This window comes from Sminthopsis crassicaudata, chromosome 1 (genome assembly GCF_048593235.1).
Source record: "Sminthopsis crassicaudata isolate SCR6 chromosome 1, ASM4859323v1, whole genome shotgun sequence".
Classification (NCBI taxonomy): domain Eukaryota; kingdom Metazoa; phylum Chordata; class Mammalia; order Dasyuromorphia; family Dasyuridae; genus Sminthopsis; species Sminthopsis crassicaudata.
Genome location: NC_133617.1, coordinates 490,839,840 through 490,855,666, shown reverse-complemented (window position 1 = coordinate 490,855,666; position 15,827 = coordinate 490,839,840). Strand labels below are relative to the sequence as shown.

General features: G+C 34.9%; 1 protein-coding gene across 1 annotated transcript in view; it reads left to right on the top strand.

Annotated features, from left to right (window-relative positions):
* Positions 1 to 15,827, top strand: part of PCSK5 (proprotein convertase subtilisin/kexin type 5) — a 626,478-nt gene that overhangs the window by 41,007 nt on the left and 569,644 nt on the right. The window contains 1 exon segment of the mRNA XM_074281408.1: positions 14,985 to 15,089. Within this exon segment, the coding sequence (XP_074137509.1) occupies positions 14,985 to 15,089 (105 nt within the window).

Here is a 15,827-nt window from a genome sequence, read left to right as displayed (position 1 = left end):
TGAGAGATGGAAGAGAACTAGAAGGTCCAACACTTTGTTTGAGAGCAGAGACTGTTTTATTTTTCTATTACAACCTCCAGCATTAACACAGTGCTTTGCATATAGTAAATACTTAATAAATTCTTTATTCATTCATGAGAACCTTGAGATTAAATAATTCACGCAAGATCATACAGATAATAAATGATAGAGTCCAGATTTGAAATGAGTCCCCTGACAATAAATCTAGCAATTTTTCTAATAATAGTCTGTCAATCTGATTTTTAAAAAACAGTCTTACAAGCTTGGAATTGTGGGAAACTATGGGGGAAAGATTGAGGGATATTCAATTGACTAAACTTAAGATGTGCCAAGACGGCAGCTAAAATAATTTATACAAACTTAGGATACATTAGTTAAAATGTCTAAATCAAAGGAAATTGCATTGTATTCTGCTGTTATCAAACCACATTTTTTTAGAATATGATTCTAAAAACATTCTGGAAGGTCCACTGAAAAATACATTCAAAGGATGAAAATTAAGAGAATACGAGTTATGTAAACCATATATCATTAAGAGGTCAGATCAATCCCTCTGTGATCTTGGGAGAAATTGCTTAGGTACCCTTTGATCCTGTTATATATTTTTTTCTGATGCTTTTGACTTTGAACCTGTACCCAGAATTCATTTGAACTCTTATCAGTCATTGTTTGCTGATTTATGAACTTTCTCTTCCCCTAACCCACATACCTCTCCCTTTCTTAAAGTCATTGGTTGAGCTCTTGTGATTTCTTTATCATTGTAGTTGATAAGTGTCTTCATTTCATCTGTCTAGTATCATAGATAGACTCTTAGCCCCTCTGTCATATTCCCTCCACCTTACCCTCAGCTCTCCTATACGGAATCTGATTATCCAGCCCCCAGGTCAGTAAGCAGCCAAGCTAGTCTCCATCCTCCACTAAGCCTGGGACCCTATGAACCAGAATACTTTTATTCAAGAAGCTGTTGGCAGCCAAGCTAACCTCTACCCTCCAATAAGCCTTGGAACCCCAGGCTAACTTTGATCCTCCAATAGGCCTGGAACCCCATCAATCAGGATACTTTTGTGCAAAAATCTATCATGGAAAAGAAGCAAGCATAATCATTCAATAGAGTTGTCAGGAAAGCTATCAATAAGGGACTTAGTCTGTGACAGAGATATAGGAATGTCTTGCATAATCTGACTGGAGCCAGAAAAGTAAGAGAAACAAATGTATGTGATGTCAGGGGACTGAGAAAGAAAAGAGAAAAGCAAGAACTAAGAATATACTTCCCTGCCAATAAGAAAGCAGAAGGCCAAGTCGTGACGGAACAATCATATCTGTTCCTATTTAGAAAAGGTGATAAGCATTTTAATTTTTGACCTTTGGTCCCCCTAGCATGGGTGGATCTGTGTTTCAATTAGAGAAACCTCTGGATTCTATTTTTGAGGCCCAGGGGAACAAACCCTTATACCCGAGGGTTTGAGGAAGGCCTCATACAGGAAAATTAAGGCTGGATAGATTTCTTTAAACAATAAAACCCTAATAGTTTGGAATGAGTATTTTAGACTGAGGCAAAAAACAAATCCACAAAACCCCCCCAAAACTGGGACCACATCTATATAAGTTGTTAAGTAGTACAGTGTTGGATTTGGAATAAGAATTAAAATCTAACTTCAAATATTAGTAACTCTAGCCCTGGGCAAGTTACTTAAACCTGCTTACCTTAGTTTTCTTCATCTATACAATAAGCACTGACTTCCCCTAGTTGTGAGAATATAAAGTGCTTGCAAATCTTAAAATAGAAGCTACTATTGGTATTATTATTATTACTTTAACTTAACAGAAACTCATTTCTGTTCTCTGGCCTTATCAGGACCCAATTCCCAATGCTTTGGGATTATCTACCTTACTATGGTTCCATTAAGTTGTATTACTCTAAGCCAATGACTATCTATATGCCTATATTGTCTATATAATTTGTCTATATATAATATGTCTATAAAATATTTACATAGACATACTCAGGAGATTGGGAGAGGTGGTGACCTGATTCCAAATATTTTTTTTTATCAGATAGCTTAAAAAGATACTTTTTACAAATATCACAAAATACTGTGTCTATGAGATTTCCCCCTAATCACACTGAGAAATTTTGTCTTGAATTCATATTCTCTACTGCCTAGTATTTTCCTCCTGTTAATCAGAATCACAGGGATATAGATTTAGAGTTATAAGCAATCTACCACATCATGGCATAGTTTATATTAGCAGGAAGCTGGAAATACATTAAGTTCATTCACTTACTTAGAGCATGGACCACATATGCCAGCCCATCTAGGGATGAACATTGTCATGGGCTCTTCCCCCAAAGGAATAAATGATTTTTGAGGGGAAGGACCAAATATTCACTTCAGGTTGTACAGCTCAGCTTCCTGAGCACACCCAGCCTTCACTCTATGCACATCTGCGATGGTGTCTGAGGAAAATCAAGCAAAATGGAAGTATTTGGAATACAATAGGGGCTCTCTGGTGAAATGGTCTTTCAGATTTTTTTATTTTCTTTCTTTTAAAAAAATAGCTTTTTATTTTCAAAATATATGCATGGATAGTTTTCAACATCCACCCTTGCAAAATCTTGTTTCAAATTTTTTTCCCTTTAGACAAGTAATCCAAGATAGATTTAACATGTGCAATTTTCTATACATATTTCCACATTTATCACACTGCACAAGAAAAATCAGATCAAAAAGGAAAAAATGAGAAAGAAAAGAAAAAGCAAGCAATAACAAGAAAAAGAGTGAAAATATTATGTTGTGATCCACACTCAGTTCCCACAGTTCTCTCTTTGGATGCAGATGCTCTCTCTATCACAAGACCACTGGAAATGGCCTGAGCTGCTTTTATTTTTTTTTCAGTGTGAAAAGATGTATTTATATTGAAACATATCTGTAAAGTTCTGAGCTGTAAAGGATAATGATATTGTCAATGAATTAATATTGACAGGTATTGCAGTAGCATTTAGGATGGTGAGAAAATTTGAAATCACAAAGAGTAGTTGAAGGGAGAATACACGTTTATCTGGAAGAAAGGATCATATGGGTCTTCAGTGTTTTAAAAGGCTGATATTGAGAAAAGACTAAAACTTCTCTTTGTTCTGAGCAGAGTATGGAACAGTGGAAAGAAAACTGGATTTATCATCAGAGAATCTAGATTTAGATCTTGGATCTGTCTCTTATTCAGTTCCACAAAAGAGGCGGCAAGGTAGTGAATATTTAGAGACAGAACCTAAGTCCAAGTTCTATCTCCCATTTATTACTTTGGGTGAACCTGAGCAAGTAACTTAACCTCCAATGAAGGGATTTTAACATTGATCTCAGAGCTCCTGTCTGATTCTTCATTTAGCTCTTCTAAACAAGTATTTATGGAGAATCTATTCTATTCCCAATGTATCTTAGAGAAATAGGTGATTGGGATACAAAGACAAAAATGAAACAATTCCTTTCTAGGTGGCACAGTAGGATAACATGTTGGGCCTGGTGTTAGGAAAACATGAATTCAAATTCAGCCTGAAATACTTATTAGCTGTGCAACTCTGGGTAATTCATTTAACTTTGCTTTGCCTCAGTTTCCTCTGCTTTTAAAAATATGAATAATAAAAGCACTTACTCCCCATCAAAATTGTTGTGAGATAATTATATATATATATATATATATATATATATATATATATATATATATATATATATATGATATTTATAATGTATTTAGCACAATGCCTGGCCCAAAATAGGTGCTATATATCTATATCTATATCTATATCTAGATCTAGATATTCCTTGTGTCACATAGGTAGAATAAATATAAGGTTTGGACTTGACATTTTGTTGATATAGACAAACTCCCAGGTAAGGAAAATCCCTTTGCTAATGCTGATGGACATCTTACCTATGAATTATTGTCCCAAAGAATTGCCCAGAACATTGAGAAATTAAATAAACTGCCCAGGGTCACATAGAAAGTATTTGTCATACTTTGGAAAAAGTAACTTCTACTCTCTGTATGACCTTAAGGATCTGATCTTCAGTTTCTTCATATTTAAACTGAGAGGGCCTTACCTAGGGTGACAGTTGAGGTCCCTTTTGTCTCTAAATCTATGATTTTAGGGTGCCATAAAGGAATCTACCAGAATATATTTTTATTCAATATAAGGAAGAGCTTTTTAATAACCAATGATGTACCTAAATGGAATGAACCATTTTTCAGTGATCAGTTTCCTGAAAGTATTCAAGGAAAAGGCCAGATGACCATCTCTTAGGGATTTTGTAGATCATGTTCCTGAATTCTTTCAGGGCAGAGATTATATGATTCTTTTGTGATTTTTTTTTGAAACTCTAAAATTTTATAGATCTAGGAGTTTTAAAAAATTACAATATTTTTTTCATTCAACCACCTATTTTCCTTTATTAACCTCAGAGATAATCCTTCTATCTCTCTCTGATTATTCCACAGAAAGCCTTTGACCATGGATATTTTATCTACTGACACTAGCATTATAATAGAGTTCTATTCAATTTTCGTTGTTTTCAGTTCCTTCAACTAAATTTTTGAAATATGCTTTTATGACATATTTTCTTAGCATTTATAGTCATTGACATGAGTATTTTGGAATGGATGATATGATTTTTGGTTTAACCAAAGAAATCTGGATTTCCCCCCCAAGCATTGTCTAGCTGGACAATTTTCAGGTGATATATGCGTTTAGAATCAGTCACAAAACAGAGCACTTGAGGATACATATGCCTTTCTGAGCAAAATTCACTACTTTTATCTAAAAACTAAATATAAATGGCTTTTGGGTAGTAACAATGTTTTGCATTATTCACAAATTTTTATCCTCATAGCACAGTTAAAAATGATGTTTTAGAAGAGAGCCACTAGGAGGGTCAGTGCCCTCAAATTCATGTCAGGTAATGATCATTTGAAGGAACTAGTTTTTTGGCCCAGATTAAAAAGTTCTTACAGGGATGAGTTCTCTTCAAATGTTTGAAAGGCTGTCATATGAAAAGACTAGATTTATATGAAATCAGAAGTTAAAGCAATTGATAGATATTACCAAAAAGCAAATTTAGATTTTAGACTACAGAAAACACTTCCTAACACTTAGAGGTATCTAACAGTAGAATTGGCATCCATGAGAGTGCATTTACCCCTCATTGGGAAAGGCAAAATATGAAGTGTTTTTCACAGAGAATTTTTGTTCAGGTATATATGTTAGGTTCAAATACTGATGTTTCTTTCAACTCTAAAATTCATTGCTTCTAAAATATTCTGGGTATTATGTAGACCTAAAAGATAGCAATCACTTTTTTTGTGTGCTTCATTCCAGCCATTTCTCATTCAAGAGAGATAGATCTCTCTACATTTGAACATGATAGAGTCAAACCCACCCATGTACTGAATATTAAGGAAATTGTTACAAAATTCAGTAATTGGTAGGGTGGTGGCTGGGAGGGTAAAAAGACCTAAAACATGTCTATTTATAGTTCTCTTTAACCAATGTTATGATTAAAATGGATTTTGTCTGGAGTTTATATATTTCCACTTAATAGCTCAAAAGCTGAGTCTAAATATCATAATTATTAGCAAGACATGTCTCTTTGCATTAACCTTAGGATAATGTGAACAGTTTGAATGTAACTTCAATGAAAGTAGAATATTTCCCTTCCCACTTTATAGACTACCTTTATACTATGGTAAACACATATGTATTATCAAATATCTTTTCTAGGACTGATTGATGCATGTAAATGCATTGTCATTTCCCTTGGAATCATTTAACAGGGCTCACATAATTTGTGAGGCTGCAAGATATTTGAGTTAATGAATGCGGAGGTATTGGGGGATATGTCATCAAGAGAATAATTTGTCAGCTCTTAGAGCAGAAATTATTCTTGAACAGAAAAGCAAGACAGACAACTAGGTGGCACAGTAGAAAGAATGCTGGTCCTGGAGTCAGAAAGACTCAACTTCCTCAATTAGGCTTTCTGATACTTACTAACATGACCCTGGACAATCACTTTGAGGAGGTGGGTGTGTTTGGCAGAGGGAAACTCGAGCATTAATGGAATTAATGACCCTCACATCAGTTCCACAACTCCACATGGGGTCACAATCCACAATTTAAGAAGCTTTGTTCTAAAGAACATCTAAAAGCTTGAGGTGGTAGGATCCATCCATATATGTCTGCCTGCTTTGTCTGGTGCTTGCCTACTTGGTATATTTTATCTATGGGAAGTGAGTTGGTGTAAAGAAGTGATAGTACTCTTAAATTCCAGGCAGGCTGGGAAAAGGCTCCGATAGAGATCAGTTTAGCTCCATAGTTTCACCCTCCGAGGAAGTCATTCAGGCAGAAATCCAAGTTATGTCAAATTCCTGAGGCCCACCTTTTGTAGGGGTCATGGGCAGTCTCACCTTGTTATGTCCTGTCAGAAATCTCAGTCATGTACCTGAGGTTAAATTTTCCCTATAAATCTGATTATGGCCCTTATCATCTTTTTTGCTCTTTTTTGAGTCAGTCTACAATAGCACTGTCTCATAGTGTCTTTCCCTTTACCATTCCTTCATAATACCATGCAGTGTCTCTCCTAACCTCACTGTGCCTTATGGTGTCTGTCTCTTCAAACTCCCGTTCTTCTTATAGCTAACTAACTCATTTAGGGTGCTAAATTCCTTTTAAGGATTTAGCCTATCAGTTTAAGGCATGCACCAATTTTATGGTATGTTTTCTTTCTTCTGGGTAATTGTGAGTTTCACTGAGAAACTTGTCTTTTCTATTATTAATTGTTAAAATCATTTTCTTTGCTATGTGCTGTGCTCTCCCACTCTGTTTCATATTTACCATTCCTGGTGTCTACTGTATCACTTCATATTGTCTATAACTTCTTGGCAAAAACAAATATACCTTTTGCCAAAATTATTGCCAATATTTGATACTACAGAAAGTGTATAGAACATTTAGAAAACTTTTATTATTGCCAAATTTTTCATGACCCTCACATCAGTTCCACAACTCCACATGGGGTCACAATCCACAATTTAAGAAGCTTTGTTCTAAAGAACATCTAAAAGCTTGAGGTGGTAGGATCCATCCATATATGTCTGCCTGCTTTGTCTGGTGCTTGCCTTACTTGGTATATTTTATCTATGGGAAGTGAGTTGGTGTAAAGAAGTGATAGTACTCTTAAAGCAAGAAAGTGGGAAGAAGTAAGGATATAAGGGACAAAAGAGAGAGAAGGAAGTAGTAGGTAATGGCACAGGAGCAGCAGTTCTTTAATAAATTGGCTCTTTTATTTTTCATTCTACATTGCTGTTTCTTTGGAGGTTAGAATCCTTTTTGAGAGTACAAGGTTATCTCTTATACTAAGGTATTACTTGCAGTTGTACTTTTTAACTAAAAAAATTGGCATCTATAATTTCCCAGTCTTTCAGCTACATTAAAAACAAGCAGAAAAAGTCAGAAAAGAGAGACAAGATAGTTATAGAAAAAGACATGCTTTGGAGCTTCTGTAACTAATCTTTGTCTTGGAGGTGACATGATGTAAGGTAGGAAAGATTACATTTGAAAAGTAGTGAGATTGTATGAGGCGATATTGATCAAAAGGCCAAGAGCTCACAGGGACTTTAACTCTTCTTAAGGTAGAAGGAGTGTGTGTGTGTGTGTGTGTGTGTGTGTGTGTGTGTGTGTGTGTATGAGAGAGACAGACAGACAGACAGAGACAGACAGACGGAGAGGCAGACAGATACACATATACCCTGAGGCAGAAAGAGAAAGACAAAGAGAGAGACAGAGATAGAGACAGAAAGACAGAGATAGACAAAGAGAGAGAAAGGCAAAGGCAGACACAAGAGGAGAGGAAGGAGAAAAAGAAGAGTAGGTGTAGAAGAAGAGAGAAGAGAGGAGAGAAGAGGGGAAGAGAAGGGAGGGAATAAGACAGGAAAGGAGAGAAGACAGGGAAGGAGAGAGGAGAAGACAGGGAGGGAGAGGTATAAAGAAAGAAACAGAGAAAGAAATAAAGGGGATTTTCATGACATGATTTATATAGCATATATAAGGGAACTGAAAAATATTCCTGATTTATGAGATTACTTAATAGCCAACACTAGTGGTTCCTCAGTTTCTGTTACTACAGATCCATCTTTTTGGTTTGAGAAACACTGCGAAATAGTAGATAACATTTTGGATTTGATTAGGAAGATCTGGGTTTTTGAATCTACCTCAGACAGTTATTAGTTTTATAATTGTGGGCTACTCACTATTTCATCACTTGTATTGGCCTACCTTGCAGGAATTTTTGAGGCACAAATGACAGATGTAAATATAGATTACAGGCAGCTAGGTTATGCAATGCATAGAAAAAAAAATATTTGGAGTCAAGAAGATAGAGTTTAAATGCTTATTTTCGACAACAACTAGCCGTGTATCCCTGAACAAGATACTTATTATCTTTGTTTTTCATTTTCCTCATCTATAAAAAGAAATAATAATACAATTTACCTTTCAGGTGTAATGTGAAGATCAAATAAGCTAACAGATATAAAATGATTTGCAAACATTAAAGTGCAATATACATAGTAGCTATCATCATTATATATACATATATGTATATATGTATAAAGTCATATAAAAATCAATTATATTTTTATGCTTTTTCTCCCAATTTGAATGCAAATAGGAGTGTTATTAGATTTTAGGCCTTATCAATCATTTATATGTTTGTGCAAATTAATTTATGAGTGCAAATCCTAAATTTTGATGTTAGGATAATAAGAAAAAGCCATGAATAGTGATTTAAGAGTAGAAAAAAGGAAAAGATCTGAAGACCAATTTAGTTTTCTTGGTAATTTTTCATTGGGCAGACTTCCATGTTGTATCTCTAAGGAGTGCATATTGTATTTATGTGTATGTGTGTTTGTGAAGAAGAATCTGAGGGCACAGCATGGAAGAAATCATTCTCTTTTTTTATGTAGCATTGAGGAAATGGTTGTGTTTTGATCTATCTTTTATTGATTTTTTTTTGTGCTTCATCTACTCATAGAGTTCCTGTTTTATTTAGAAAATGTTTCTGTATTGGTTATATATTGTTCCTTGTTTTAGTCCTGGATACTGTTGTGCTGCATATGAATAGAGGTATCATTTGTTTTGCCTGACTGCAGAGAAGGCAGATAGAGTGCTGGGCCACAGATAATGTTACTAAGCTTTGTTTTCATACAGTGCCTTTGACTCTACATATGTTACAGCATTTTTCTTCTTAGTTTTTATTAAATGGCCAAGGAATACTAGAAGCAATAGAATGCATATTAAAAGGTACAACTTTTGTCCTTAAGGGAAACACATATTAAAGAGGCAAGAGACATCAGCATGCTTTAAAAAAAAAAAAAAGATTCTTGGAATAGAATTACTGTCTCTTTTATTTGGACTGAATAGTTGAACTATTGGACACTGATTCTTGTCCAGTCTTAAAAGGTTCTATGAGATCTATTAGCCAATAGCGCAGAGTCAGCACTCTGCCAAAATTTCAGAATCCCAGTCCCAACTGAAAAATAATTTTGTGTTTGTGACTCCCAATGACTAGACTATTTCTATATAATCAAGTGACAATATCAAGACCAAAAGCATTTTTTAAGCACTTACTGTGTGCCAGATACTACACTCAGTGCTAGAAAAATAAACAAAAGATATACTTTTCCTTCCAATAGGGGAAGACAACAGATTAGAGGGACCCAAGCATGATGAGGGAAGATACTAAATAGGGATATGGGATGGAAATCTAAAAATTCAGAAACAGAACTAGGAGGAGAATGAAGGATGGCTGACCTGGATCTTTCCACCAAATGGAGGCCCAGGAACATGTCACCAGTGGGATAAGGGAGCCAGCCTGGTTAGAGGGATGATTCGAGGTGAGAAAGCAGCTGAGGCAAGATTGATTATGTCTGAAGAATTAATAATTGAGCCAAGAGATCAATGAAGAGTCAGGAATAATAAAAAAAAAAATGATCAATTTCATATGTTCCAGATCCACAAAAGACTTGGATTCAAATCCTGTGTCTGCCATTTATGGCAAATCACTTAACTATTCTGTTTCCTCATTTATAAAAATGAAGGGGTTGGACAGTCAACTTTCTAAGATCCTTCCTGACACTCTTCCTATAATTCTATGGTCTCCCTTTAAGTGTTTTTTTCCCCTGTTGGCTCAGGAACACCACAATCTCCTTGTTCTATTTCTCTCTTTTTAACCTCTCCTATTTCCTAGGGGCAGCTAGATGGTGCATTTGATAAAGTCAAACCTGAAGTCAATGATCCACTTTCTTGAGTTCTAATCTAGCCTCCAACTCTTATTAACTGTGTGACACTGGGCAAATCATTTAAACCTATCTCCTCAGTTTCCTTATCTGTAAAATGAGCTAGAAAAGGAAACGCAAATCACTCCAGTATTTATGCCAAAAAAAACTCAAATAAGGTTTGGACAATGAGTTGGATATGACTGAGCAACAAAACATTTGTTTTCATTCTTTAAAAAAAATCTCTTTAATCTGGCTGTCTCCATATCTCCCCAAATTCCGTCCTTGGCCTTTTTCTCCCTTTGGATTTAGTCTTGGGAATCACATCCATTTTTTTGGCTTTATCTGTCCCCATTAGACATATCTCCCAAATCTATAGGTTAATGACTTGATTTCTCTTTCAAATTCCAGAATGATGATTCTTACAACTTATAGAATATTCTACCTGAATTGCCACCACTCTTGATGGGCTCATAAAATCATAGATCTAGAAGTAAAAGAGAATTCAGAAACCATCTAATTCAATCACCTAATTATGCAAATAAGGAAACTGAGCTCTAGGGAGATTAAGTCATTTGCCTAAGGTCTGGCAGGTTTTTGAACCCGGTCTACTTATTTTTTTTTTTTTTACCATACTACATTACCTCCCAAATTCAATATGTATTAAACCAAACATAATATCTTCCCCTTGACTTCCCTCTTTTTGTCAATGGGACCAGCATGTACCATGTTGGGAAATTTTGGTTTTCTTCCATCTCCTTCATCTATCTTCATATCCAGTCAGTAATCATGACATATCAATTCGAACATTTTAGTCTCCATCATTGTTATATAAGTCCTCCTTACCACCCATCAGATTTTCCCAAAAGATATTTCCCAAAGATATTTTTCTGAGTCTCATTTCTCTCCTTTTCAAATCATACTTCTCATCACCACAGGGTTGTCTTTAGTCCAAGGTTAAAACGGTAAGGTTAAAAGGGGGGGCGGTAGGGTCTTGAACTTGGAATCAGGAAAGGTTCAAATCCCTCTCATCTTTGTGATCTTGGGCAAGTCATTATTTCTCTGTGCCTCAAATTCTTCACCTCTAAAAGGAGAGATCTGAATTCAGATCTTCCTGTCTTCAAGGTCAAGGTCACCTCTTTATTTACATACACATACTTTCTCTCTCTCTCCATATATATGTACACACATATGTATATATACACACACATTACATACATACACATACACAGAAACATATACATTTTGTCTCCTCTGATAATATATAATTTCCTTGAGGTCAAGCTCTGCTTCATTTTTGACTTTGTATTCATAGTATCCCTAGCATAGTATCCCTGGACAAGTAGGTAACCAATAAATGCATATTAATTGATTGAAATAGTGTTATTTGTAAGAATATGAATTATGTCTTAAATGTATATTCAGATAAATCAAATTATAGACTTTAAGCCTTTGCATAATTTTTTTTTAAAAAGCTTTCTACTCTCAAAGGAGTCTCCAGCTTTTATTATATTATGAGGAATAACAGAGGTCTTCCCTCTCCTAATTCCAGGTTTATTTATATACTACTGCTTCTTTCTCTCTCCTTTTCCTCTTTTCCAACTTATCTCATATTTATTTTGCCCAGGCTACACAAAAATTCTTAGAAAACAAATAATTATGGACTCTCCACAAAAGCTATATATACTGAACTACTTGTCGTGTCGAAAGTTGTTTGATAATAGGGATGTTCTCAAAGTCTACTCAGTCCTTGTGAATCTCAGCACTGGCCAATAATTCCCTCCTTGAAATATACTATGGGATACTTCGATATTGGCTGCTATTGTTTCACTGCCCATGATCATTGAGATTAAAGGTTTAAATTGTTATTACTTCTTCCTTTTTAGAGATTACATTCAGACAATTTCCCACAGAGCTCAACCAACTTTTCTATCCAAAGTCAACCAGAGTTTCTTCTTTAAAAAGAAGGGTTCATATACTATTATGCTTCCTACTTCTCAGATAACTGTTAAGTGATTTTTAAGATTTAGAAAAATCTTAAAGTAGCATTGATAATTGTTCAGTAAAGAAGACAATCAACTATACCCAGAGAGAAAACTATGGGAATTGAGTGTGGACAACAACATAGCATTCCCACTCTTTCTGTTATTGTTTGCTTATATTTTTGTTTTCCTTCTCAGGTTTTTTTCTTCCTTTCTAGATTCGATTTTCCTTGTGCAGCAAGATAACTGTATAAATATGTACACATATATTGGATTTAACATATACTTTACCATATTTAGCATGTATTAGACTACCTGCCATCTAGAAGAAGGGGTGGGGGGAAGGAGGGGAAAAGTTGGAACAAAAGGCTTTGCAAGGGTCAGTGTTGAAAAATTACCCATGCATATGTTTTGTAAATAAAAAGCTATAATAATAAAAAAATAGCATTGATAAATATTTTGGACTCTAGGCAGGTCATTAATTGGGTAGACTTTCAAAATCCCTACTCTTGTGCCTTGTGTGTGTGCATGTATATCTGCCTGTCTGTATGTTTATGTCTGCATGCATGTTCATGTAATTGTGGTAAAGAATATAAATAGAACAGAGGAAGATGTGATTAAAGAAATATATTCTCATTTGAGCATAATAGCTAATCTTTGTATAATTATTTAGGGCTTGAAAAGTGCATTACATACATGATCTTATTTATCTGCATGATCTTGGATGAATCCTTTAACCTTTTAGCAACCCTTGACAACTAACACATTATTTTCAATTTTTATTTTATGCTTTAATTTTTAAAAGTATGTATTTTCCCTCCTTTCCATCTCTTCCTCCCTTGAAAAACAGAAACAAAAATAAAAAACCCCTTTGTAACAACAAGTTTTGAACAGTAAAATTAAAAAAAAAAATTCCTCACTGGTGTTATCTCATGGGGACCAATCAGCAGTATTTTATTGTTTTGAGTATCTATCACCAAATTAAATTGTTGAAATTCAATATTTTGCTTATTTATCCTGGGTAACTAATGGACAACAAGAAGAAGAAAATTCTGAATTTTAAATCATAGACTGTCAGTGTTGGATGGAGAGAACAGTGTCCTTCTCCACAGTCCTCTTAGAGATTAAGAGGTTAAGTGACTTGCATTTCAAAAATACTACCTAGTATAATGCTAAGAACAGCAGAATTCAAAAAATGTGGATTTTAATTATGGACATGGTGCTAAATGTTTAACAACCAGGTTCTCCAGAAGGGGGAGAAAAAGTATCCACATACTTTAAAGTTTTGTCTAAATCAGTAATGCTTTCATAAGTCTAGATAACTAACAAAAAAAATTTTTGTCAATTGATAATTTCTGAGTAAATGCTCACACTGAACATTTAACAATAGGCTTTACTGAGCAGTAAGAACAAGCTCTAGCATATATCTGATTCTAATCCTTCTTCACCACTAATTAGATGTATAACTTTGGATACATCACAGGACTTCCCTGAGCCTTCACGTTTTCATATGTAACACTTGAATGATTTATGTTTTGGCATATTTATTTTTGGTGTTGGCAGTTTTTTTTTTTTTTTACCAACATATATCATAACTACTTTAGTATATAGGTTCTTTTGGCACGTGCACACACACATACCTACACATGAAAATCCAATCTCAGACACCTAGTCAAGGAAGGGAGGGAGGGAGGATGAGAAGAAGAGATGAAGAATACAGTAGAGAACACTGCACATATTTTTAAAGGGATGGTATTCTCATCATCTTGGTCCAAAGTTCCATGATGACAAATCAGAAACAGAATCAGTAATAGATTCAAGTTCCCTAACTCCCTATCCAGTCTCTTTCCAATATACAAACTAGCTGCCTTTAGGATTAGAATTTGGGCTATTTTTTGTTTTGAATGTTTTTAAAAGTATAATGTTACTTATTTACAAGTTTATTTGAAAGTCTTTATGATTATAAAGCATGAAAACAAAGTGGCTAAGATAGATAAGGATGGCATCAGATTTAGGAGCACAATAGTGATGTTATAGAACCAAATTAACAAGCAAGTTGGATGAGTAGTTCTCATTTTCAGTCCCTCCCTCTAACCCCCATTCGTTTTCAGCTCATCAGATGAATACACACTGTAATGATATATTCTGTTGTCTGAAAGTAGGAAACAAATTCAGAGTGACATTTTCTTTGTGAATGGTCTGTTGCCTAGGACTTCTTTTTGGTGAAGTTAATGATAAAAATAATCTTACAATAGGGTTTTACAGTCCATTTCTGTAAGCAAGGGAGATGGAATGTTTTTTAATAACCATATAGCTATTTGATGATTTTTAGACTTCCTACATGAAGACAGTATGCATATAGATTGATATGGAATTATTTAAAATGCTGCATATAAATTAAACATTAAAAAAGGGAGATACAGGCAGGCTAACCTGCTCCATTATAATCTTGGGTTGTGCTCAGTTCCTACCTCAAGGACACACACTCCATCCATTTCATATCGGATGTCCTTCTTTTGAAAGGTGATCACCAAGGTTCAAGTAACATATCAGCCTAGCAAGGAATTGTATAATTTATAGGGATTTTTTAAAGCAGAGGGCAGAAAACTTTTTCATAAATTAAAACTCTTTTCTCTTGTTCTTTCTTCTCCCCATTTACAGATTGGCGCACTGAAAGATTATTATCATTTTTACCATAGCAGGACAATTAAAAGGTCTGTTCTCTCAAGCCGAGGAACACACAGCTTCATTTCAATGGAACCAAAGGTAAAAAGAACCTGTTGGATGGGGACCAGAAGTCTAGGCTTCTGCATTTTTCATTGGTAATGTCATACTTGGAGATGATAGCCCCAGTGAAGTTTAACATTTCAGGAGCCGAACCATATCATATCTTATCTAGGGTCTTGGCTTACTAGTCAGGTGAGGGCTCAACAGTACTTTGATTTTAACTGATATGTCTTTTTCATCTAACTAAATTATGGGACCCTTACGTTGTTTATCAAGACCAGTCCTTGTGGGAATTTATTTTGATTCTGAATGTCTATATGCACTTTTGTAATCTGGGCTTTTTATATGATTTATATCTTTAAAGGAAAAATGACTAGTGCTATTTTAATTAGTGAAAAGCACAAGGGTAGGGATTGGTTCAGAGTCCTTATGTCAAGCCTCAGGTCAACATAAAGACCCACAGTTTAGAGACTGACATCATTAAGAACTAAGGAGTTGCTCTGTGTCATCTATATAAAAATCTCCACTATAATTTAATTGTCAGTGTTTGGCTTAAACTTGATTGCCCTGGAGGATTACTTGCTGCTTGTAGGGGAGACAGGTACTCTGAGAAACTAATGGATGACAGACACGTTACAATCTGTTTTTGACTCACATAACTGGCCTTTCTCTCTTTCTGCCCTTATAAATAGCTCCTTCCAAACATCACGATAAAGCCTAGAAAGAAATATTCCCTGCTTCCTTTCACATCATTGCCAGAATATGTAAAGAAATTAA